This window comes from Cucurbitaria berberidis, assembly GCF_010015615.1.
Source record: "Cucurbitaria berberidis CBS 394.84 unplaced genomic scaffold K460scaffold_3, whole genome shotgun sequence".
Classification (NCBI taxonomy): Eukaryota; Fungi; Ascomycota; class Dothideomycetes; order Pleosporales; family Cucurbitariaceae; genus Cucurbitaria; species Cucurbitaria berberidis.
The window spans coordinates 522,958-547,438 of NW_024468937.1; the positions used below are offsets into that span (position 1 = coordinate 522,958).

Here is a 24,481-nt window from a genome sequence, read left to right on the forward strand (position 1 = left end):
CTTATCCCTTTGATCCAACGCACACCAAATGTCCATATACAAAAAACGCCCCATAGTCCATATTCTACAGCACAGCTTCGAGTATCTTATCCTTCAAGCTCTTAACCTCCTCTTGAGTCTCCCACAACTTCCTTTGGGCTTCGAGGAACTTTGACTTCCACGCAGCAGGCGTGTGCTGATCGGGATTCTGGCGCTCTAGTTCCGAGAGGCCGCCGCGGAGAGGATTCGCCAAGTCGAGGTCGTTATCGCTAGTGGTAGCCGTGAGACCCTTGGCTATCCACTCGCCCGTGAGCCCACCGAAGGATACAGCAAAGAAGACATCAAACGTCTCTTTGATGCTTCCGCTATTATGCATACCGTCTGCATCGTCGTCGTCTTCTTCTTCTATCGGGCTCTCGTAGCCGTCACCTCCAATGCGGAACCGAATACACTCCACTCGCCTGACCCCGCCACTGGGTCCTCCAGTGCCGATGCCAACAGCACTTGTCAGGCCTAGACAACTGCTGATTGCAATCCCCAGGGCCTGGTCGCTCATTTCTTTCGTCGGGGCCACGGCTCCCGTAGACTTGGTATATAGTGGTTGCAAGATCGCAGATGCCAAGGTCTTTGCTTCGGTACCTCGAAGTCGTTTTCGCCGACCTGTAAGAGGAGCGCGGATGAGCTCTGCCGCCAATGCACGATTGATCGTCTCAAGCGGTACTGGAGGCAAGGATGACGTCGAAGGAGTTGGTTGAGTTTGTGATCGCAGCGGTGGGGGAGGCCGGTGCTGTGCTGGTGTCTCAGACGGGGTTAGAGCACCATGATATGTCTGATGAGTCGGCCCACCATGTTGCTCATACTTGTGTGTAGGCGAGTTTCGTCCTTCGCCAGCGCTCATCACCGATAGTGTCAATCCAGTACCGGGGGATTGATTCACCTCTCCATTCACAAGCACAGTCGGAGTGACCAGTCGCACTGGGTTACCAACATTTTGCGGGACCTGGAGGCTGAGGCGTTGCTTCTGAAGCCCACCAGATAAGGAACCCTCCATTTTAGATGGCGAAACAGCAGACGATGGAGTCGGTGGAAAACGGAAGATTTGATCGGGAGCTGGAGGGTCAGACTGCGCCCTTTCTACAATGGGTGTCAGGCTGCCAGCATTTCTATCAATATGTGGCCCTTCTCTAGTCTTGGGGTTCGCGGGGAATGTGACGAAAGGACCATCCCGAACCGAGCGATTACTAGGCGGTCGACCTCGTAGCTTTCCAGTAGATGAGCTGTTATTACTCGACCAAGCTGATGATACAGCCGGTCCATGACGCCTCCTAACACGCGGCCTTGCACTAGAAGGTGTCACAGCGGATTGAGGTTCGTCGAAAAAAGGGTATGCAGACTGCGGCGTGACTGCTGAAAGTGGGTGGGGTGTCTGAGGAGTGTCTTGCGTGTTGAGTCGCCATCGTATATGTTGTCCTGACATTGGCGACGCTGAGTATGGCGTCAAGTTCTTCTGGCCCATACGGCCCGGCGCTGAGGCTACGGTCATGGCTGAAGAGGGCGTCATGCCTGATGACGCTGCCGTCCATGGATCTTGAGGGGTTAGGAATCCACTCATGTGATCTGGGTGGGCACTTGTAGGGTATGCTGATTGAGGCTGTAATGCGTTGCCAAAAGGGATTGATGTATCCAATTGAGGTCGTTTGCGTGCGGGTGTGCCGTCGTCGATGTCCATATCTTCGTCCCCTTCATCGGCTTTCCGACGCCCACGCTTTGGCTTCAAACTTGGATCAAGTGCTCTTATGGCTAGATCCTCCTCTAGTGGAACGCCATCTCGTCCTTCGTTCGGAAATGGATCATGTGGTGGTGGTATCTGAAGATAGTAGGGATGCTGCTTGCTAAGAAGGTACTCGAAGAAAGCATCGATATGCATTGCGCGCATCCATCGCTGGGCACTGTTAGCGAATGTGATCCTGAACCTTTTAAGGATAGATGCGATTGGTTTAAACAACTCATCTCACAGTTCCATTATCAACGGATGGCTGATAATGGCTCCGAACACAGGGAGACGTTCTGGAGAACGAGTAGAGTATGTCTTGACCGACAAGAACTGCATGATTATATTGCTAAGATGGGAGATGTACTGGGGAAATGGGGGTGCATTGGGAGACAGCATGCTAGAAAGGAAATATATTGAAGCTGGGCCAAGGCTAGAGATACTGGGGAAATGGGAAATGGGAAATGGTCTCACCTTTAATCTCACAGAGTACTGCTGCACCTTCTGCGTACTCTGTCCCTTGTCGGTATCTGGCGACTTTACGCCCAAGTCCAACGCGAGCTGTGTCCACGTCTTGATCTCTTTTGCGTCAAACTTTCGAATGAGCTCAAACAATGTCCATGTACTAAAAGCGTTCCCATCGCTTTTTGGCGGCATTCTGAATAGCTTTACCAGTTCAGACGTGCCGATGGACGTCGGGAAATTGGGATTACAATATAGTATGAAGCTCGCGTAAGCATCGTCAATCGTGTCGTCGGATACGTCGCGCGGCGGAGGAGAGCGATCGTCAGGCGCATAGCTCGACGCTACCTGCTTCGGCTGGCTCGTGGGAGATATGGCAGAGAAGCGTGGTGAGGCATTCGAGGACGCCGGGGGAGTCTGCGAGGTGCGCGCCATGTCGCCATAGAAGCCGTGAGAGAGGTGCCCGGCATTGTCAGGCTGAAGTAGGTGGTTTGGGGCAGACTGGTGGTGAGGGACAGACGACGACATGGGCACTTGTCCATTCCGGTTGGCACCTGTGCTCTGGTCCAGTCCCGGATCAATTGCTGGTACACCAGGGCCGCTTGCGTGCCGGAAGGGCGAGTAGGCTGGACTACCGCCGCTCCCCGCGTGCTCGTAGTGGGCGCTGGGTGTGAGGTGTAGATTGTGCTCAGACTCTACGTCTTCGCCAAAGTCGACTTGCATGGTTTTCGGAGACACAGAGGCTCTATGCTGATCTCTGGGCCCGTCAGCATGCCATGGACACTCTGATCTGAGTCGCGACCGCGCTAAAGCCAATAACAGGCCATGAATATAGCCAGTAGAGCCAGTAGAGCCTACGATTCCTCGTCCCCAGGTTCAGAGGTAGTTACGCAGCGGCTGCTGTAGCAACAGAGCTCCGCGAGTCCAGCGCGAGGTGCCCAAACGATAGGATGCGAAACGCCCAGCGCGTTCGCCGTGTTGCGCTCTCACCGCGAGCGGAGGACTGGTGTCGGCGAGACAAAGGCGCAACGGCGCGCTATCAAGACGCGTCGTTGGGGATCGGTTGGTGATAATTTGCGGTCCTTCAGAGAGGGTATGGCGGGACGTTCCTGCTGCTTCGGGGACATTTTGCACACTTATGGCAGCAGCAGCAGCTGAGCGGGCAGGAGCAGGAACCGGACGATCATCCCATCTATTTTTGGAACATCCGGCGCACCACCCATGTCGGCGCACCTCATCAGCCCGTCTACTTTATCCCTGATTCTCCCTGACTGGTTATCTATCTGCACCTACAATAGGTCTGCCACCTTGCCGGCCTGTTCCTCAGCTCCGTGTCACCAAACAAGTTCGAGAGTCCGAAGCCTCGTGCAGCCCCATGACCCTGTAACGCACCGCATTAGTGGCCGGCATATTAATGACCCCAATAGCCTTGTACTCACGTGCACCTATGCGGAGAACAGTTCTTAATCATTCAGAGGAGTGGCAAGGTAGCCAGTGGAGATCATCATTATACCAACCTATAAACAGTATCAAATTGGTCTTGGCCATTCGTACAACCCTTGGGCATTTTACTCGAGCCTTTTTCCTTTGTCACTTTCCTCTGTCAATCGATAACTTCTTTTTCTGGCATGTTACTATTCTAATCAGGTATTAAACGAGCCAATATATGTCCGTTCTTGTCCTCTCCATACAGTGCCCGTCTGGGTTATATCAGAAGCCAGCCCCAATACATCTTCAACCTTTAGTCTTTCCTCAGTTGTCTTAGCCGCTGAGGAGTGGGCTGCAAATATTTTGTCGTCAATTTGGACGGTTTTCAGAAATTCGATAGGTAGAGAAGTTGAGAATGCTTTGAAGAGGTTGGAAGAGTCCTAGCAACATTTGTGTGGGGACAATGGAGTCAGATTGGCTACTCTTATTCAATATCCAGAGCGTGGATCGACTGGTAATGGCAGGTAAAGCACCAGGCTCCAGGATCCTCTCAGTTTTGTATGACGGTGAATGGAAGCAGGCTGGAAGCCTAATCTTACGGTATTTTGAGGGGGCAAGTCAACGAGACGAATTCCCACTCCCCGGACTATCCCGCAACCATGTCTTCACGGTGAAAGCCATTAGCATAAAACTTACGATCTTCCCTTGTCTTGGCGCCGCCGTCCCTTTTCTTCTGAATCTGCACGTTATTTCCCGTCATCGCAATCCCGAATCAATCCCCTCAAACTTTACAACAATTCAACTCTCCCATAGCCCCGCACACTTACCTAGGTCGCATTCCATAAACGCAATGGAATCTCCCCAGCAGCACGATCACCTCTATCGTCTATCGACTGAGCTCAAATGTTCCGTTGCTCGCTATACTCCATCTCTCGCCGATAGAAAAGCGCTCTCACCCGTGAACAAGGCCCCCTCAAGTCGACGGGACGTGCTTGGTCTCGCTCCCCCCAGATCGAACATTGTCAAGCACGTCCGAAAGATCCACATACTAAGCTGGAGTGTTTACACCAATAGAAGAGACCACCACGCCATGCTGTTGACGGCTATTCCACGTAATCAACTCCGCGAACAGAGTTTTCTTCGACACGGAGAGGATTAAGCTGAGTGCTCTTGTGTGCATCGACCCTGACAAACTAGAGGGCGACGTTCTCGGGCCAAATCCTGGCATACCATTTGAACCTATCGAGTTCGAGAAGGCGCTTGATGCCATCACCTGTCTACAAACCTCCAGGCTCTCTGCTTTACGACCCCCCCAAATCACCGAAAAGCATATGATTAAAACAGAACCTATATGCGATATGTACCGCGCAGTCTCGAACGGGGCGAGCAGCGCTTTGCCTTCCAAGCAAGAGCTGATGGTATTATACGAGATTGAGGAGACCGTAACCCAAATATCCAACTGCTTGCGTTCTCACCTATCGAGGAACTGCAGGAGACCAAAGTAGACAAGCACGGGCATTGCTGGCCTGACTACTTCTACTACCGGGTACAACGACTGACCATAAGGGGAAGAATGTTGCGATCGCGAGGCCTGTGGCGGACTGGCAGGCGGACTTCCCTGGTGCGACAGTGCTGAAGGATATGTTAGGTCCCAGTCCGTACAGCCTTGGGAAGCATCGAGCTCAGGCTTGGGGCAAAGCGAGAGCCTAATCAGCCGGCAGGGTGGTGTTATTGAGGTATAAGCAACCCATGGAGAGAGGGTGGCGAACGTCAGGATGTCAGATAACCAAACACGACTGTTAGTGTTGGTCGTTCGTCTTGGAGAGCATACTTGAGGATCGCGGTAGAAGTCGGACAAGCTACACGGCTTAGTTACTTGGCGAAGGAATAGTCTTGTTGAGTGGGTCGGGTAACATGGTTTTACAAGCCCGATTGCCGATGACTTCTGCACTAAGTATCAAAGCCTGCCGTAGATTCAGAAATCTGGGTATAATCTTATAAAATTTCATTTTCTCCATCAAAAAACATCCGGTCGATTAGCTCAGTTGGTTTAGAGCGTGGTGCTAATAGCTTCAAGCCTGATACGCCAAGGTCGCGGGTTCGACCCCCGTATTGACCATTCTTTTTTGCCTTTTTATGCATCCTTTTTTTTGAAGCAGTCTTTTCAACTTTTAGATATTCTGTCATCTCTTTGCGTCTCTGAGCATACATGTCAGGACTCGTGTCTATCTTGTGATACCCATCTCATTGTCCATATAAAACTTTAAAAGTGCATGTCATGAAACGGAGGTGCCAGGCGACTAATCGCTCAGCACATGAGAGACATGTCGTTATGGACGCTTCATCAATAATTCATGCATAAAATCTCCTCTACGCTCACCTCCTCCAACGATATGCCTGCTCTCACGCCGTTGATTGCTTGGGCACCTGAGGCATAACCACTCCTACACCAAGCAGGAAGCCATCCTAGGGAACCTAGAGGGCATTGTACTGGCGCAAGCGGAAGACGTTCTACGACCCTCGGCCCTCCAAATCATTCACCCTTCAGAACGACTTCATTGTCCGCCTTGTATGCATTGATGTTTACTATGAACATGTGCAGCACACGTGTGTAAGAGATATTCGTTTACACGTTTCTTCCCCGCCCGGCTAGTCGCATCTGTAGTACCTATGACGTCACTGAGGCCAAACCAGTGGAAAGTGCTCCTGTTCACACGTATGGCCAAACCTCACGGAATCATAGTGCAAAGCCACGTCGAGTGGTCACGCATGCCTGCAGTTCCTACAGCCTGTACCACTTTCTCCCATTCTCTCATTCCAGCAGACTCCTCGCCTCGGCGCATACTTCCGGTAAGAATACAACGTCCCAGCTAGCTGCGTTGGGTCTAGATCCTAAGCGAACTAGCGGCCGGGGCAACACACGATATTTTCATCGACTTGCCCCTCGCTGCCCTCTCTTCCAACACTCCAATTACCCTCAGTTCCCGAAAGATCAATTGGTGGCCGGATTTGCTTGCTGTAGCTTGCTCGATAGTTGGATACCTTTCTCGAAGACTCGAACTTTTACGTCACTCTCTTACTTTACGACTTTAACGGTACACTTCCCCGCGACAGACGCGCCACCAACACACGAACGTTCTCTAACAAACATAAGGTCTCTTCCCCAAACCTTACAAACAATGGATTACCAAGCTCCTGCTGCAGGCGCCGGTGGCCGCGGATGCTACAACTGTAAGTAGATGCTACTCTTGCCGCTTGAAACTAGCACAATACACACTTTCAACCCCACACCCGTTGAAGGCGAACAGTCAGGAAGACAAGCATTCCTAGGCAAGCTAGTTCGACTTGCTAGGACTCATGGCTCTCTATCCTAGTCTTCTGACTACCACACTTCCTCGATTGGGTTCTTCCAATTCCGCACACGTGTTTCACACTCCCCTTCCACAACACTGATTGTCTACATTCCGACCCTCACTTAACCATATACTCTATGCGCCTTGGCTTACAAATTACTAGGCGGAGACTCGTCTCACCGCGCAGCCGAGTGCCCCACAAAGGGTACCCCAACCTGCTACAACTGCGGCGAGAAGGGCCACGTTAGCCGCGAGTGCACCTCTCCCCAGGCTGAGAAGACCTGCTACCGCTGCGGTGGCACTGGCCACATCTCCCGCGAGTGCACCAAGGACGGCGGTGCCGGTGTAGGCGGTGGCCGTGGCGCCGGTGGACAAGAGTGCTACAAGTGCGGCCAGCAGGGCCACATCGCTCGTAACTGCTCCCAGGGCGGCGGCTACGCCGGTGCTCAGGGTGGTGCTCAGGGTGGTTACGGCGGCGGTGGCCGTGGAGGATTCGGTGGCGGCCAGGGTGGTGGTTATGGCGGAGCTCGCCAGACTACTTGCTACTCATGCGGTGGCTTCGGCCACATGAGCCGTGACTGCACCCAGGGCCAGAAGTGCTACAACTGTAAGTGAAGCTGAACTTGGAGTCACTTGCCATGTCTAACTTTTGTCTAGGCGGTGAGGTCGGCCATCTGTCGCGAGACTGCCCCCAGGAGACATCGTCTGAGCGCGTGTGCTACCGCTGCAAGCAGCCCGGCCACGTCCAGAGCGCTTGCCCCAACTAGACTATGCTTCCGGATCCCGTCGATGTTATTGATCTGGAACGAGTTTCGATGCAACGGATCGCCTTCATTCAAAGTTTGCGGTAACGGCATGTTCGATTGTTAGAGAGATTGCGCCCACGATTTACGAATCATCGACACGATTACGATTTCCTTTCGTTTGTACATTTTCTCATTCTGCGGCTAGCTGCCGTTTTTCGACGCTTACACGAAAAGCATATCGTCGCCGGCATGATTGGACTTGGTTCTTTTCCAGAGTAGGCTGAACTGTCAAGAGAGTTGGTTATCGGAAAAGTCTTGATCCAGGAAGATTTTGCATTTGGTGGGAGATACAATGTGGGTGAAGAGGAGAGCGGATACCTCTACGCGAGCAATGAATGGGAGTAGTGCTTGGTCTGCACGTGGACTGCGACTGTAGGACCTGAAGGTTCCTTGTTCGACGGACGTCTGGTTCGCTCGGTTATGATTGAATAGCTGAGGAATCGGGTTGAAGGGAATACGTAGGAAGCCTGAAAAGTTCCCGCCATCTGGGCGGGCTCCTCAACTTATAATGCGCCATTTGCATGAACCGTGATGACCTGCGCTAAACCAGTTGAACACAAGTGGCATGTCGACATTTATGTACTCCCGGCTATAGAGATGGTCACATTTCCTAGTGAAGTAATGTTTTCGTCCGCTGGCTGGTCGAGTTACCTATGTAAGATCTGATTAACGTTGCACGCCTGAACAAGAGGCACTATATGGTTCCAAACCTTAGCTAGCTAGATCTTATTGTTCCCACTATGATGATGATGATGATGAATGGGGGATGCCAAGCCAAATGCGCTGCTGGCCCTTGTTCACAGCGCGCCATCCCACCCAAACAACACCAACAGGACTCGACAGTCGCAGTCGCACCACCACCGACGCGTCAATTATATATAGTCGCGCTCTGGGCTCCGATTTCTCGCGCCTCACGGTTATGGCCCCCCAAAGAAAACGCGAAAATCGCGAAAACAACTTTTACAACGTCGGTGTGCAGGGCAGGTACGCACAACACGCGCTTCATAGCTGCACGCGCAGACAACTAAACAAGTCTCAGGAAGACGGGCATCACACTCGCAGACAGAGGTATATACGATGAACATGGATTGGAACCCATCTCAGGCATCTTTTCGTCGCCGGAGAAGTCACCACCTAAGCGGGGAGGCACCGTAACCGCGTCCGAGTCGATGGAAATCCAGGAGAGTACGTGTGACAGCATTTACAAGTCGCTTCTTCTATGTAGGCTTGTGTGGATGCGCTAACATGTTTACAATTACAGGCTCCATTCCAGACCTTACAACATCCCACCAGATACTGCGCAATAGCCGCACACTTCTCCCTCCACCTCGATCGCGATCGCCTAAGAAAACGACACTTGGCTCGTCACCGCGCCGGCAATCTTCCATGGCCCCGCGAGCCAGCTCATTGAACGCCTCTAGTCCACCACGCTCTGCTTCACATCCTATTGCCCGCCGACTAGATTTTGAGCATGATGAATCGAGCTTGCAGGAGACACCTGCCTTAAGCGGATCGGGTGCGCGGCGTGGAAAGCGCACAAGTGTGTACGACATACCCGAAGGCAGTTCGCCCACCCGACAAACTAGCGCTGTGCTGGAGGAGAACTATGAGGAGGAGGGAGAGGAGGCGGAAGAGGAAGAGGATGATATGACAGCCAATGATGACTCGGTGAACATTAACGCTGTTGGCGAGGAGAGCTTTGTCGCGCAGGTTGCGGATGACGCAACCACAGGCGCTGAGGTGGATGCCATTGAGGATTTTCTAAATCTCGGGGACGTCGAAGAGTCGGAAATCGAACCTGAGCCCGTGAAACAGCCAGCAAAGAGGGGCAGGAAACGAAAGAGCGATGTACTTGGACCAGTGCAGGAAGCAGAGACCAATACACCAAAGTCACGCAAACGAGATGTTGCTTCAGCGCAAGCTACAGACTCGCAAAAGAAGGGCAAGAAGAGCGCGCCTGCACCGGCTGTTCAATCTCGGCGACCCCAGCGAGTCTCGGATGTTACTGAGCAGGAGCCGAGTAGACTGGAGTCGTCCATCGATGCTTCTGTAGACGCGTCTGAACAGGTTGAAGAAGCACCTATTGCACCAAAACGTCGAGGTCGGCCTCCGCGGATACAGCCAGATGCCGAGAAGGAGAACGCCGCATCCGCGAAAACCTCTAAGAATGCCACTAGGAAAGAGAAGACGGATGCGGTCTTCAAGAAACCTCCAAAGCCAGACGCAAAATCCAAAGACAAAGAGGCAAAGAGCAATCCAGAAGCAACGACGAAAGAAAAGACACCCCAAGCAGAAAGTGCAGAGACTGGTAAGCTCGTTGACGTGTATGGCAACCCTCTTACCAAGAAAGATCTCGAGCAAATGTCGACAACTTCGGCTGGATCACGATTCGGACGAGGACGCCACTTATCCGTCTTCCGTGAGATGGATCCTGAGGCTATCGCTCGTGTTGGGCGAACGGGCAGGCATCGTGTTGCTCCTATGGATTTTTGGAAGAACGACAGAATCTCATACGATGTTGACGGCAGCATGACATCGATTGTGAAAAACCAAGATCCAGAAGAGCCCGCGCGAAGACACAAAAGCTCAAGCACGAAGGGCAAGAAACGAACACTCACTGCAGTTGAAGAAGAAGATGTGGAGCTTGATCCCTGGGAGGAGGAGGAAGGTACATTAGTTGGCAACTACAGAGACTTCGATCCTGTCACCGACGTCACGTCAACTAATATTATCGAAGACAGTAAGTTCCATTCCGTGTAAGCTACATCACAGCTCGTTTTTTTAACGATCCTCCAGCGATCGCCTGGGCCGAGAAAGGCCTCCGGCCATTAGATGTCCCAGATGGCTCATTCAGGTATGCCAAGCTCTCATCCGTCGGAGCCTTCTTCAACTGGGGCCTCATCGAGCTTCGAGCCGATCAGATGAAGCGCACCAAAAACTCGCGTAAGATGCACATGGTCTTCAACGTGCAATCGGGCACAGTGGAAGTCAAGGTTCACGAGAATGAGTTTACGGTTCACAGATATGGTATATGGCAAGTTCCTCGAGGTAAGCTACTTCTCATCTCTTTTGCCCATGTTTTTGTTGTCCGGCTTTCACGTCTATTGCAAGCGAATATTCCCTCCACATCCTTATGGGATTTTGGCACCCGAGCGTCGGCAACACTCGGAGCACCACGCATTTTCCGCTTCCCGCGCTTCGTTTTGCTTTCTCTGTACGACGGCTGTCGCTTTACGCTCAACACCTGTCGGGATGTTGCATGCTGCGTTCGCTTCTCGCGCTGTAGTACGATCACACGTTGTACCGCTCGGGCCAGGGCAAGCGAAGCGAGCACTGCTCTTTCACCTGCAGATGGTGGCGTCGGGATCCATATGCATGCGGTGCATGCTGTGTAACACTCGACGCTGTGCGATCCTCCCATGGACGGTTCACCACGGTCGTTTGTGGGTGGCGGCTACGGCGCACGAACCGCGTTTTCCCCTCGATTCTCGTCAGCCACCTTGCTTTTTTCTGGGGCATAGCGCGTGTCTCTTCGTGCTTATGCAGCGCCCATCACGTGGTGTGCTGAACCTTCCTTTTTAGGTTGTGTCTCAAGCGCTCATTGGTCTATCATGGGCTAGCTATGGCTTGAGAGATCACACTGAACTAACGTTCTTTACAGGCAACATGTACAGCATTAGGAACGTCGGCAGCGGGACGGCTCGCGTTTTCTTTGCCTCGGCGAGAGAGATGAACGTCTCAGGTGAACATTAGAACCTAGTTTGCCTTCACGGACCATTGCCCTCTGCACACTACCTCGGATGGTCGCTTTTCCGCAATGGGCGGTGTGGAGCCACCATATGGCAGTGACATGGCAGTCACGGCCATAGTGTCATGATGCCATGAAGGATTTGTCTGCATTTTCGCGTTCGCGCCCTGTGGATCTGGTGTGTGTGGGGCTGTCAAGGCGTTTGGCTTGGCGTTCATGATGCTTGGTGTTGGTGAAACTTGGAGGTGCATGGTAGGAAGTGCGTGTGGAGACACTACTTCAATGCTGTTATTTTCTACGAAGCGCGCTATCCTTGGAGTATCGGGACGTGAGTGCAAAGATAGGGTGTTTGTGTAAGGCTACGGACTGAACGATACAGATGCACGGCGCTTGCATTTTCCAGCTGCGAACCAAATCATCCGATTTCTCAAGGTCTTGCTCATCTCCCACCTCAGTTTTCATGTCTCGCTCAACTGCCTGCCGCATCCCACCATCCTCTCTTTTCGCTCCACGGGTACCTATCCGCAAGACTAACTCACCGCTACTTGAACCCTACTCACCGCTCCAAGTTCTCCCCTCTTCGTTCCTCTCTACTATCTGCATCTTCCCGTAGACCCTCCGTAGCACAGCCAGGCCCCCTATCTTATCTCACCGGTTCCGCTCCTCCTAAAGACAGGAGCGCTAGCGAGTGTAGCACAGCAGCATGCAAACGAGAATACTAGTTGACGCAGGTAGATGCAGTAATAGAGCCGACGTCTAAAACTAGTCTTGTGCCACAAGTGACTGAGTGTGTTGACGCATGCGAACTACTGCCACCTGGTAAGTTATCACGCAGGAGCAGGAGCAGCAGCCGCACGTATTTTGTTCAGTTTGCTATAGATCCTAATACCCCTAAACAAGGAAAATACGTTGCTGTGTTCTCTTCCAGCCATCTTCTCGTCTCAAAAGAAAGGAGAGTAAGACTCGATAGCTCGCGTTCTACAGAAGTCGTCCCTCCCATCTACCACGCTGCTGTACCACAACAGATACTGCATCAACCTACCCTCCTCGCTGCACCATGCCGTGTGACACACGCCTGTGTATCGTCCCGTTAACCACCTCTACCCAGGCACCAACACCACTCGTCCCCCTATCAGACTGCCTGTCATCACCTCCTCGTTCGTCTTGCCCTTACCCTTACCTTGCAGTGGAATCTACCCGCATCCGCGCCCGCAGCTATAATTAATCAGACATGCCATTTCGGGAGTGTAATTCAGGACAGGCAATAGGATTGCAGCCCGCGCTCCCCAAGCGTTTGTGTAACTGTGATGGAGTGTGTGAGTGGGTAGGAAGGGAGTGTGGCGTTGTGATGATGACGGTGATGAGATAAGATCCTGGACGAACGTAGCGAGAGTTTCAGTTGAGTACCTGCTGAAGTTTTAGGCGTATATGAACTGGAATGAATAGTCCCGTTCCCGACTTGAGGATGTTAGAGTTTAGTCGGATGGAAGAGCGTGGATTGATTTGATGCTGCATATTGTGCAGAAGATGAAAATGTTGTAATACAGCGGTGTGAAGCGGTGTAGAGCGTGCATTGCTTGTGAATTTCAGACCGGTGAAGATGGGTAAAGATGTACAGAATATAAATGCAATGTGCGACTAATGTTGTCCGGTATGGAGATATGAAAAACGGGTGTGTGCGCTTATGGGACTTTGATCGCGAGTCGTGGGGGTGCCAGGTGTCCGAGCAATAGTTTTGTCTTGGATGATTGTCAATAAGCTCAAGGAGTCGATTCCATGCTACAATCATAAGACCGCGCACAAGGAAACATTGCGGAGAAACATCGAAGTAGTTCCCAAGCGTAGCTGCTTTTGCTGACATTTGCTCAATTTCCCATTTGCTCCACTGCTCCACTGCGCCCTTGTGCGAGAGTCGCAGATCGCCGACCGGAACCATTGTATTCAAAACAAACGCTCTTCTGAACCAAAACAGTATCCTTTCTTCATTTCCGATTCTCCGACAATACGAAAGTCTCTTCTTCCCCGATCAACCCATGATCCCTTCCACTCCCCACCACCCTAGTTTCAGTTTCCGAACAATTTCTGTCCCATCGTCATATTCGACCAGTTTTTCGCTTAGCAGAAGATCGACGGTGCCGGGAAATTTCTGGCGTTCGACCATTGGCGAGTCATGGGCGCCCAAACGACGGCGTAATTCCAATGAACTGCTGTGAACCAGTAGATCTGCGTCATCGCTGCGGAGCCGCTATCGTTAGCGTGGTTTCGGCACGCCTTACGAGTGTGGAAACAGCTGTTTTGGTGCGTGAGATATCCACACTGGGATAACGATGCAATGCGGCACAGTGAAGGATTCTCCGGGGAATGGAGAAATTAGAAGCGGGAAAAAGTGAGGCTGATACACGTAAACTTGTGCTTGGTAACTGCTGATAAGCAATATGTTATGGCCCTTGATGGTCTGTAATGCGAGTTTGACAGCTTACCATGACGACGATGCAACTCCTTCGAGTCGTGTCCGTCTGCAATTCATGCTGTTCCAGAATCGAATCGTGCACCAGCCCACAACTGACTTTCCAAACCGCGCTACATTCTATCCACCAAAAACCACGCGATCGTTCACAAATCTTCATCCCAGCAACGCCCGAATTGTGGGACGACGTTTTGGGGAAAGTTTGCCGTGCCGGCGAACATACGTTCCCATTGCTAATACTGCCGAAATGAAATTGGGCTGTAGAAGGTTCTTGACCCTCTTCTCCGTTGCTAGCTCCGTATCAACAAGACCGACTAACTAGGGTTGGGCAGCCAAACTAGCGGGCGGACCATCGTGATCCATGGTTCACGGTCCATTTCTCCCACTTGTCATGGAACAGGGCTTACATGTTTACGCCGCAGGGTAGCGATCCCGGCAGATCAGTACCATATTGGACCGAACTCTTCATTTAAGGGGTCGAAATGGTCTTGCTCGAAATAGGGACAAGGTTTCCACATACGGGAGGACATGGACAGCCTTGTATGAAAATTTGTGAGAGGGTTTGGTCGTGTGTCAAAGTGTAATGGGTGTCACGGTCCCTTGAGCTTCAAGTTTGGCGAATAGAACAGATGATGATGATAGAAGCCGCCCGCTCCGGGAAGTCTTCTCGAAGCAGATCTTCACCGAGGATTAATAGCATAGGCTTCTGCGCGACATCATCCCGCTTTGTTGCTGACCTATGCGCACGGGGCTAGGTATGCCCTAACGACTCATATTTGTGAACATCGCATGTTCAAACATGTTCGCAGGTCGGTCATGCAACCCCGCCACAAAAAGTATCTGCCTAGGTCGAAAAACAACGCAGGTCAAGGCGGGCAAATGGCTCCGAGGTAACTCGTTCGCCGTGCCGTTCGTGTCATGTCGCATGTCGAGTTCCATTCGCCAGGTTCTGCCTTTGGCTTTCTGGGTTATGCCGAACATCTGCCTGAAATGAAATGATCGTGTATTTTTTCCTGGCGCGAACAGCAGGAGCGCCCGGCATTTTCATGGGTATACCCCATAGCAATAAGTCTTCTGGAAAAGCAATCGAAGGGAAACAATTTAGATGAAGCGAGGGAGTTGCAGCTAAGATGGGGAGGAAGCTGGGGTGTGGTCGTGCTTTTTGGGCGTTTCATTGTGAAGCGAAGTGGTGTGGTTTTTCAGCCTTTTGCCCGAACGAACGGAAGTTGCCCGAATGAACGGAAGTTGCCCGAATGAACGGAAGGGGCAATAGAAAGAAGGTTTGAAGACGGTTTCGGCGGGAAAAAGTATTGATTGATTGTTGATGGAATGAGTGCATGTATTTTCGGTCTGTCGCAGCCATTATCGATAAGACGGACCAACTCCACTTCGAAACACACCCAGTCGTAGTATCGATACCTGCTGTTGCGGGGCTGAACGGCTTGTCATCGATTCCTGATGAGCGAACTGGGCGATGACATGCTTGTGCCAGCATTAAGCATGGCGAACGGTTGAGTCAAGTTCATGCAGCCGTCTGGCCGTTAGCTCGGGCCTTTTAGCTGCGAGTTAAGGTTAGTGAGGCTGTGCGGGTGGACAACGCACTCAACACCACCTTTTCAGCAACCTTGATTAAAAAAGAATTGAGCGGTGACAACGCAACGTTGCAGGCCCGCAAGCTCGCCACGTAGGCATGCTTTTTGACCGACTTTGACTGCAAGCCATGACATACGTCATCATACGATGATCTAGGGTAGACGGAGGCGGTGGGAAGTTGCTGTTCACCGCCACCAAGTCCAGCATGGGGTGTTTGACTGTCTGGTATCAAATTTTCCGAGCTTGCGACGGACTTGGGCGATTAGGGAGTAATAGGAATTCGAGGTGAACGATGTTGTATTCTATTGATGTGGTCGTCGTCATGCCATGCTTGCATGCTGTCTACAAGGGTATATGTGGCGCAGTGAAATTGGCGTAGGAAAGGAGTCGCAATGACACGAGAAATTACTTCTATACTGATGTTGAATGTATGGTCATGCTGATGCTGATGAAAGTACGATATGATATAATAGGTATCCTCGCCACGCTATGCCGTAGGTGCTTATGATGAGATGATTAAGGAAATGAAACGCTACTGAAAATGCACAATCGTGACCACACCAGATGCGACATATAATAACAAGCAAGAAAGGACGAACAATGACCAGCGAAACAAAACCCAACGCTATGATGTTGTGCGTGAAATAGAGATTCGAAGGAAAATGAAATCAAAGCAAGATGTATATCAAACCCACGCTAAATGCCACAATCATTGCCGCTCGAAATCGACTTGTGTCCGTCCCGCTATGCATGCCTGAGCTTGTTCCCAATCTAAGCGTCCCAATGTCTTGAGGACGCCATTCCAGCTCTTTTACGCCTTGCCCAAATCCAGGTTATATCCACACTCTTTCGGTTCCTGCCCGAACGCATATACTCACAACTCTTTCTCAGTCTATATCTAGTTGCGGATGCAACTCATCACCCGAATGTTCAAGAGGTCGCAGAAGGGGGAGAAGGCACGGCAGAGGTTCGCTCGACTTCTTCGGGCTCGCGCTTCATGCTCTTCACACTCCCAGTTCCACTGCGTTGCGATAGCCTGTCTGGACTCCTGCCTCCCTGACTTCGAGCCTCCAGCTCCGACCGTGGTGGGCCTACAGCCTCTTCTTCCCGTCTCTTCCTCTGATATGGTTCGATGTAGCTAGAACCCTCTCTTTTGATGCCCGAGTACATATCAGGCACAGGTGCTGTTCGTGCCCCGCTTACAAGATCTTCTTCAGACGCAGCGTGGATCTGGGGAAGTGGCTGACCAAGTTGAGGAGGAACGCTGGACCTAGATCGAGGATCTGCCCGTCTGCGACTGAAGGAGCTGTTTCTCCGTTCTGCACTCGAGCCACTGTCAGTACGACGGTGGTACCCATGTATTGGACCTTGGGGTAATGGCGGAGGCGGTTGGTGATGCTGTGTCGGCATTGGTGGTGGGTTGGGCATCAGTTGAGCTGTATTTGCCGGAGTGAAACCCTGCTGCGCTGGGGCGGGCACGGCGGACATTTGAGAGGGCGAGCTAATTCCTGTGCCGGTTGCAGACGGATGGAGCTGAAAGACTGGTGCATTGGCACGGGCGCTCATTTCTTGCTCTCCTAGCTGCCAGTGCATCGACTCAGCCGACCGCCAGGGAATCCCCATTTCAGTTGCGACCTTCTGCCACATTTGATCTTTGAATCTGTCCTCAAGATTAGCATAGACTCTGGACAAGAGAGCGTAAACAATGCATTGCATACAGGCAGCGTGCAAGGCTAGTGGGTAGATGTAGAAAACCAAAAATGTGCGAGGAGAGAGATGGCTCTCAGGGAAATAGACGTGTGACCAAGTTTCGGCAGCCGCATCCATATGTGCGACAGTCGACTGGCCGTCCAATAGTTTCGTGTTGTACGTACCGAGCGTAAAGTCTTGCTAGTTTGTTCTTCTTCTCCTCGTCCCAGATGGCTCGCTTCTCTAGATAGTTTTGATAGCGTAGTCGGCAGGAAATCGAGCTTCTCCCAGGTAGGCGCTTCGCAATGTCGTCCCATTTCATTCCCTGGCCCCTCAGCTCGATTGTTAGGTTATCCTCTTCTGGGGTCCATTTAGACTGCTTCTTAGCTGGGCTCTCCTCAGGCAGAGGCGTTTGAGAGGCTTGTCGTTTCAGTGCTGACGGAGGAGATCCATTGGTACCAGGTAGGCCTTGGTGAATGGTCGGAGGCCCAGGAGGGCCCGAGTACAGCGGCCGAAATTGAGGCTGGCCTGCGGGATCTGAGTGCCGCTGAAGCTCTGCGATTGCCGGTAAAACTGGTCCTCCTAGCATCGGTCCAGGTCCATGGGGGCCTGACGTTGGCGCCTGGGCGGGATAGGCGGAAATTGGGCCATAGGGTGGGAGTGCATACGCTGGTGATCCAGTAGCATATGCGGGTGATGTTCCATGCGCAGGAGACTGCGTATACGCTGAAGGGGCGATTGTATATGGTCTTGTTGCTGCAGTAGAATTGGATGCTACTGATCCTGAGCTCTTCTTGCTCGCGGGAGACTCGGAGCCCCGAGGCTCGAGCAGCAAGTTGATATCCACGATAGGCGAGGTGGACCGGCTCTAAGCCAGCCCATAAGGTGATGAGGGTTTCCTGGGTCTCCTAGCTCCACCAAAGGTAAGGGCTGTCGAACGAGTTATGTACCAGTTTGGTAGTGGGTGGTGGTGGTGGTGTTGAGGTCAACGCAGCTGTCGTTTCAGAACTGCGGTGCACTCTGGAGATGACGGACTACCACCTGCAAGAAGTTGACTATCTACCGGTGAGGTTGGGCGTTTCTTCGAGCACCTTGATGCCACAAGGAAGCCTGACCTGATGCAGAGATGGAGTACCACGAGGAGCAGCACAACGCTTGCAGCTCAGGCGTGGCGTTGGGCAGAGACAAGGCAGAAACAGATGCTCCGTGGATGGGCAGCAAAAGTTGGGTACTGGATGAGGACCGATTCGGTAGCTGTTGGTTCGATGGGCAATAACAGGAGGGCGATGCGAAGAATGGCAATGCGTTGCTGGGTATGAGACGGAGCAGAGGAGGACAGTCGCGAGGTGATGAGGTTCGGATAGAGCTAAATTGTGCCGATGTAGGCCAAAGTGACCAGTTGGGAGGTACTTTCGACGATACACGCTCTAAGTGGTTGCTTCGGCTCAAGCTACTTGGGGTGCAATGAGGGCAGGCCTGTCCGGGAAGGGGCGTGCGTGAAACAAGCCAACCAGGAGGTCTGTCAGTTGACAGGCGTGCTTAGCCACTGAATTTGCAGAAGAGGTAGAGGAAGAAGAAAACGTCGTGTTTGGGGAATAATGGACGCGGCCTGGATAGAGTGGAGAACAGGGTCTGAGGTACATAGGCTGGGAGCATGGATAGTATGTAAATAGAGAGAGTTAGGTGCGAGACTTGTAATACCAACAGCAGGCATCCCTTGAATACCGCCTCATCATCCGTCCGCGGTAGGGATCCGGGGGCTTGGGTTAGGATGTACCCTTTGCGTTTCTGACTTGACACTAATTGTCTACTTTTGCGCTTTACGCTTCCTCGACTCGTGCTGGCGGCGCGCCACATTAGACGACCCACAGACCACGTCGGAGACAGCACACCTGATCTGATCTAAGGAAAGCATCTCTGCCGGGGATTTAGCGAGCGGGCGAGCAGCATCAGCCAAAAGAAACTAATGCCCAGGAGCCCAAGTTCCGAACGAGGGCCTTGGTTGAGCAAAGAGCAAAGAGGTTGCTCCTCGATGACGTGGCCCCAGACGTGAAAGCATTACTTCACTTTCAAGATTTGCTTCACTCTCTTTTTTCTGGTTATTGCTTCAGATTGACTTACTCGCCAGCCTGGGCCTCATTTGCTGGCCTCGCTCTTGGTCAGGCCTCAATGCGCCCAAGATAGCGCTGCGGCGCCTGCGAAGCTCAGCAATGGCAGGGGAGCCGTCACGATCATCGCCAGGCCTGTCGAGAGCTGTCGGTTCCCAGCGAGTTGTTACTAGAAAAGGGCAGCGAATCAAGCGGTGAACCGGTTCAGGGATTCGCTGGAACGACCAGTGCAGAAGTGCGATGACATGGCGTCGCGGCGAACAAGATCTGCAACACATCCTTCGCCCTGCCTTACGGCTATCTGACGCCAGACGCGTCGGTACCGAACAAAGCCTTCCGAGCGAAGCCTTGCGAACGTTGCTGACTTCATTCTGGCGGTCATGGTGGTGATGTGTTCAAGCCAAAGAAAAAAGCTTGACTAGGTCGAGACATGGCCTCCACGCTTGCATTGTAGAAGTTGATGGTTTGATCGAGCCCCCCCACTGTGGGCGTCGCAGACAGGTCCATCATGGTCAACGCAGGCTTCGCTTTGTGGGCAGAGGAGCGGTGAACTGCGGTGAACTGCGGTGAACTGCCGGCCACGGCCGTGACGTTTAGCTCCAGGAGGTGCACCAAACATACGCTGCTGCCACACATGGGTTTTTGCGTTGGATGGATGGGGCCTCCAGGTGGTGCCTCCGGCTTGACCCGTTTGACAGACATGGACTGGTGCTACCTCGGCCACGTGAGACAGACATTGTTCTGCCGGACTGCGGCGGTGCTGCTGCTGTGTTGTCTCGTGTCCACAGACCACGTTGTCGTGGGCGTTCGACTCATGCTATGAGGCGTGCCTGTGCCAGGTCATACATAGTCCTGCGAGCGTTGTCCCTCGTCCATGGCATTGCATTGCATCACAGTCATGGACAGGTTCAGGGGTTCACCATGATGTGCATGAGGCGGCCAAATGCCGCCCAAGGCCGCTCGCATGGTCTCGTCGACGTGGAGTATTATATACAAGGTGAGGTTGATGAAGGTTGACGAGACGGACAGGGCTTTTTTCCATCGGACTTTTAGGACCGAGGTGCATGCTTAGGCGTGAACAGCGTCCCCGTGCGTTCTCTACGCTTTGCACAAGACATAAAAGGCCCTTCGTCGGCGACGTCAACGCGTGGGTGGTGATGAAGGACTCCCCACAGACTATTTTGCAATCAGTGTGCGACATGCGAACATGATTCTTCTTTCCCACGCGCTGGGCGGCCTTTAGGGTCCGACGAACCGCCCTGTTAGTATCGAGAGCCCCATTTTATTACTTGTGTGATCCTTTGCAGCGTGTCACAACCTTTACGCCTCTGCAACGGTTGGCTGGCTATGGATTCTCCGGCTACCCAGCCGAAGGTGGGTTTGTGATGCAGCTGGCTGTCATATCCATGGCTGTGCAGCCGAGCCGATCCATCATCCTACCTGTACACGAAGAAACTGCACCCTGGCGCTGCGCAGCACTCTATATTTGTAGAGGACTTGCATCGCATTGAACAGGCGGTGTGGCCGGCCCGTTGTTGTTGGAGGAAAAAATGGAGCAGAGCCTGGTGCAAGCGCGCTGGCTGCTTGCTTGCTTACTTGCGCGTGACGACTCGACTCAAGTCGACTTGATTCATGTTCACACGAAAGATCCAAGACGAGACGCGCCCGCGATCTGTGTGCTGAAAGGAGGAGGGAGCCATGTCATGTCATTTGGGCGCAAATTCACAATGTCTTGGCTGACGAGTGCCTGGTTTCGAACGCAGCCAAGGGCCATCTGTGGGATGGGCCTCGTGGGCAGGGCAGCACAGTTGAAACAAACCACAAAGTAAGCCCAGGTGCAATGTGTGGTGTGGGGTTGGTTTGGTTTCTGCCAGGCCTGCGGCGTCGATGCATATGAGGCGCGTGGGATGTGTGATGTGTTCTGAGACATTCACTGTGGTTCAAGAACGATGCACTTGGCGCCTCGCTTGAGTGGCCACGCAGATATTCTCCGCAGAGTCGACAGCTTTTCCACAGCCCTGGCCCTACACCATCTCGCCCAAACTGGCCGCATACAGAGCGGGTCAGCTGGCAAACGCCGACAAGTCATCATCTTTTCAGAGACGTGGGTTCAAGGTGCGCTAGTCCCACGATTGGCGCAACAACTCCCGCGCGTCCAACACAACACGACACGCCATCGTTCAACCCTTTCTACTTGCTCTAATTCTGGCTTCCCATACTATACTAGCTCTGCCGGATACTAGCCAAAGGCATTCAGCCTGCCTCCAGCCGTCATGTCTCTCCAGACCGCGGCAGACGTGCCTCTCATCATCAAGTCTCCCAACTCGTCCTCTGAGCGTCGCATATCTCCGTCCTGGACCATCGCTCAACTCAAGACACGTCTGGAGCCCATTACCGGCGTGCCAGCAAGCTGCCAGCAGTTGTCCATACGCGTAGGCTCCCAAGATGCCGTTCCCCTCACCGCGCCCGATGAAGAGCAGACTCGTCTTGCAGCGTTTCCGCTGCAGCCATACGCGGAGATAGGCGTAAGTGCTTCCTCTCCTCCTCCATGTCATGTCACGTCATTGCATAGCATTAGCAGCCCTGTCGTAGAAACCCATGATACCACCATCCTCTCACCAGCTGCCACATTTCTCTTGCTTCAACCCAACTCTACCCTTCCTTGAAACTGCTTCATGGTCACTTCTATGGCTCTCGTCGGGCTGGTTGCCATTTATCCTCATTCGCTGCCTTGGCTCGCAATTTGAGGCTGTCAGCCCCAGCTGCATCGCGCCTGCATTGCTATTGCTGCATGCCCCGCAGTGCCCCTCGCCAGCTCGTACAGTCTGTCATCTATGACTTGTCAGACTTGGCACGACACTGGAGATGCTGGGAAAGGGGCTCTTCGCTTCTTTCGCCGTTAGCAGAACGTGCTCGACCATTGAGCTTCATACCCTGACGGCGGCTCCGTTATCCCGAAGCGAGCTCCAGATCGTTCCCGTTCCTTCTTCCTTGCCTACTCCTCCTGTATTTTCTTCGGTCCTGGGCCTCATTTGCTATTATTATGCATTGCCTCTTTAGTCAGCCCCTGCATCCATCCACAAACCCAGCTGGATGAGCGCTCAACAACCTTCCGTGAACAAATGAAAGCTCGTAAACATGGTTCCGTCCTAACTCCCTGGTCCTAGGTCGTCGACACACGTCCACCTGCTGCGCGAGTTGACTTTACGGATCTCTCGGCTGTCGACAAGTATGAGATGCCACCTGCCGAGTACGAGTCTCTGACAGACAGTGTTCTCGCCTGGAAGAAATCTAAAAAGCTTGGTCGATTCGACCCCAACGCTGGCAGCATCGAACAACAGAAGATTCGAGCTTCGGAGCGAGAGGTTGAAGAAAGAGGTAAGTTGCCCTTTTTTTGTTCAGGCATTCGTACAGTCGCGGCAGAGTAAGACGAGACAAAGCAAAGACAGATCCATAGGATGAGGCTGGGGTTATTTGTGTTCGCCTTATCTGAACCGCAGCTGCTTCCCAAACTGGACAGCCACATGTCTACAACCCCCCGACTTGGTTGCACGTGTCTCGCCACAAGACTGAAAGATTCAATACGTCTCATCCTGCAATCCTTTGCGAACAGGGAAATTTCAACGGAACGAGCAATCTCCCCATGGCGAATGTCGTCTTACCAAACTCGTCATACAAACTTCCGTTTTGAGCGTCGTGCATACACGCCTTGACCAAGGTGATTCAGCCTTTGACGGCGACTTGGATGGCGGCCAATACTCCGATTTAGTCACATCCACCCTCGGGCGTGTACTGAGATCCTCATGCGTTCTCTTGTTCTCGCTTAAGATATTGCATCTCTGGAGATCGCTCCCGCCACCCAATCCAACCCGCTGGGTACATGCGCCGGTGCGGAACTCAATTCGACGATCACGTTTGCCACCAGCCTCACTTCACGCTTTATCTGCCATCGCACTCCGACATCGACATCTAAGAGTACGGAAGAAAACGTCGTTGGGCGCAGCACTCGTATTGCAGCCGTGGCGCATGACGCACGAGCTTGTTCTGCAGCCATCAAGTCTTGGAACGAGCCGCTCGCCTATGTGGGTTATTTACGACCAACGGCCCCTCCTGGCTTGATATTCCCGCATCACTGTTTCGCTAGGAACGCGACTGAGCATCTTCTGCAAGGTCAATCACCGCCCGCTTCCCCGAGCCGCATCTTCACAACGGGCGGCTACCACGTGTGATCGGTGTGCAGGATGCACGTTCAGTAACTCGGCTTACTCAACAGCTCCTGTCCACTTGCTATGCACACTTCTCGCGTCACAGACTGTTGCCTGTGTTTTGCCTTTGCCTTTGGCGCAGGAGCACGGCCATCCATTATATTGATCAGCCTGTTCATCGCTCACAAAATAGCTGCTGACAGTTTTCAATAGGATTGACGCTCTCGTCTCGTGTTCGTCTACTCCCCGATTCCGACGCCCGTCGAGGCACAGTATCCTACATTGGTCTTGTGCCCGAGATCCCAGGCATAGGCTCGTGGATTGGTGTCACACTTGACGAGCCAACAGGTAAAAACGATGGCACGGTCAAGGGTAAACGATACTTTGAGTGTGGCAATAACTGCGGCGTCTTCGTTCGGCCAGAGCGATGTGAGGCTGGAGACTTCCCGCCCCTCGATTTGGGCGACGAGGATATGGAGGAGCTCTAGGATGGTGTCATCGGAGAGGTTATAGTGGGCTAGGCGAAAATGAATGAGCAAAAATAGAATCTCGTGGGCAATCAGACTATCTTTTCTGGTATTGCTCGAGCCAAAAAAGTATGTGTGGCATCTGGGTCTTGCAGATTCACGGTTCAGGGCACTCATTATACTGTTCGTTGAGGAACATAAAAGTAGCTTATGCCTAGCAAAGCCCCATCATGGAAGCCACGAATGTAGAAAAGAATTCACGATATTACATGAACCATTGCTGCATTCTGAGCTTTCAATATCACCCCCAATCTCCTGCGAGACATCTTCCCACCTTACGAAGCCATGGCTACACTCTCAACACCCTCCTCGCATCTTTATCTACTTCCACATAGCCTTCTGAGA

The 24,481-nt window shown here is 52.5% G+C and overlaps 6 protein-coding genes and 1 non-coding gene across 7 annotated transcripts; 5 read left to right on the forward strand and 2 right to left on the reverse strand.

Annotated features, from left to right (window-relative positions):
- Window positions 1-64: 64 nt before the first annotated feature.
- On the reverse strand, window positions 65-2,935 carry K460DRAFT_284915 (uncharacterized protein; the record flags this gene model as incomplete). Its single annotated transcript, XM_040928776.1, has 2 exons — window positions 65-1,921; window positions 2,225-2,935. 2 exons carry the CDS (start codon window positions 2,933-2,935, stop codon window positions 65-67), a joined length of 2,568 nt encoding a protein of 855 aa, XP_040787224.1.
- Window positions 2,936-4,455: 1,520 nt separating this feature from the next.
- Window positions 4,456-4,951, forward strand: K460DRAFT_365599 (uncharacterized protein). The gene has a single exon (XM_040933211.1). It carries the CDS (start codon window positions 4,491-4,493, stop codon window positions 4,797-4,799), a length of 309 nt encoding a protein of 102 aa, XP_040787225.1. The 5' UTR covers window positions 4,456-4,490; the 3' UTR covers window positions 4,800-4,951.
- A 719-nt stretch (window positions 4,952-5,670) lies between these two features.
- Window positions 5,671-5,759, forward strand: K460DRAFT_t34. The gene has a single exon. It is a non-coding gene; the product is annotated as a tRNA-Ile (tRNA).
- A 2,959-nt stretch (window positions 5,760-8,718) lies between these two features.
- K460DRAFT_281838 (cupin domain-containing protein) lies at window positions 8,719-11,552 on the forward strand (the record flags this gene model as incomplete). The annotated part of the gene is made up of 5 exons (XM_040928526.1): window positions 8,719-8,783; window positions 8,839-8,984; window positions 9,061-10,539; window positions 10,596-10,847; window positions 11,461-11,552. 5 exons carry the CDS (start codon window positions 8,719-8,721, stop codon window positions 11,550-11,552), a joined length of 2,034 nt encoding a protein of 677 aa, XP_040787226.1.
- A 2,319-nt stretch (window positions 11,553-13,871) lies between these two features.
- K460DRAFT_95957 (uncharacterized protein) lies at window positions 13,872-14,646 on the forward strand. The gene is made up of 2 exons (XM_040938837.1): window positions 13,872-14,281; window positions 14,347-14,646. Exons 1-2 carry the CDS (start codon window positions 13,983-13,985, stop codon window positions 14,513-14,515), a joined length of 468 nt encoding a protein of 155 aa, XP_040787227.1. The 5' UTR covers window positions 13,872-13,982; the 3' UTR covers window positions 14,516-14,646.
- A 1,891-nt stretch (window positions 14,647-16,537) lies between these two features.
- On the reverse strand, window positions 16,538-20,106 carry K460DRAFT_404948 (uncharacterized protein; the record flags this gene model as incomplete). The annotated part of the gene is made up of 3 exons (XM_040936779.1): window positions 16,538-17,267; window positions 17,482-18,164; window positions 19,888-20,106. 3 exons carry the CDS (start codon window positions 20,104-20,106, stop codon window positions 16,538-16,540), a joined length of 1,632 nt encoding a protein of 543 aa, XP_040787228.1.
- Window positions 20,107-21,334: 1,228 nt separating this feature from the next.
- On the forward strand, window positions 21,335-24,340 carry K460DRAFT_365607 (uncharacterized protein). The gene is made up of 3 exons (XM_040933212.1): window positions 21,335-21,929; window positions 22,572-22,782; window positions 23,823-24,340. The coding sequence occupies exons 1-3, from the start codon at window positions 21,678-21,680 to the stop codon at window positions 24,095-24,097; spliced, it is 738 nt and encodes a 245-aa protein (XP_040787229.1). The 5' UTR covers window positions 21,335-21,677; the 3' UTR covers window positions 24,098-24,340.
- The last annotated feature ends 141 nt before the right edge of the window (window positions 24,341-24,481 follow it).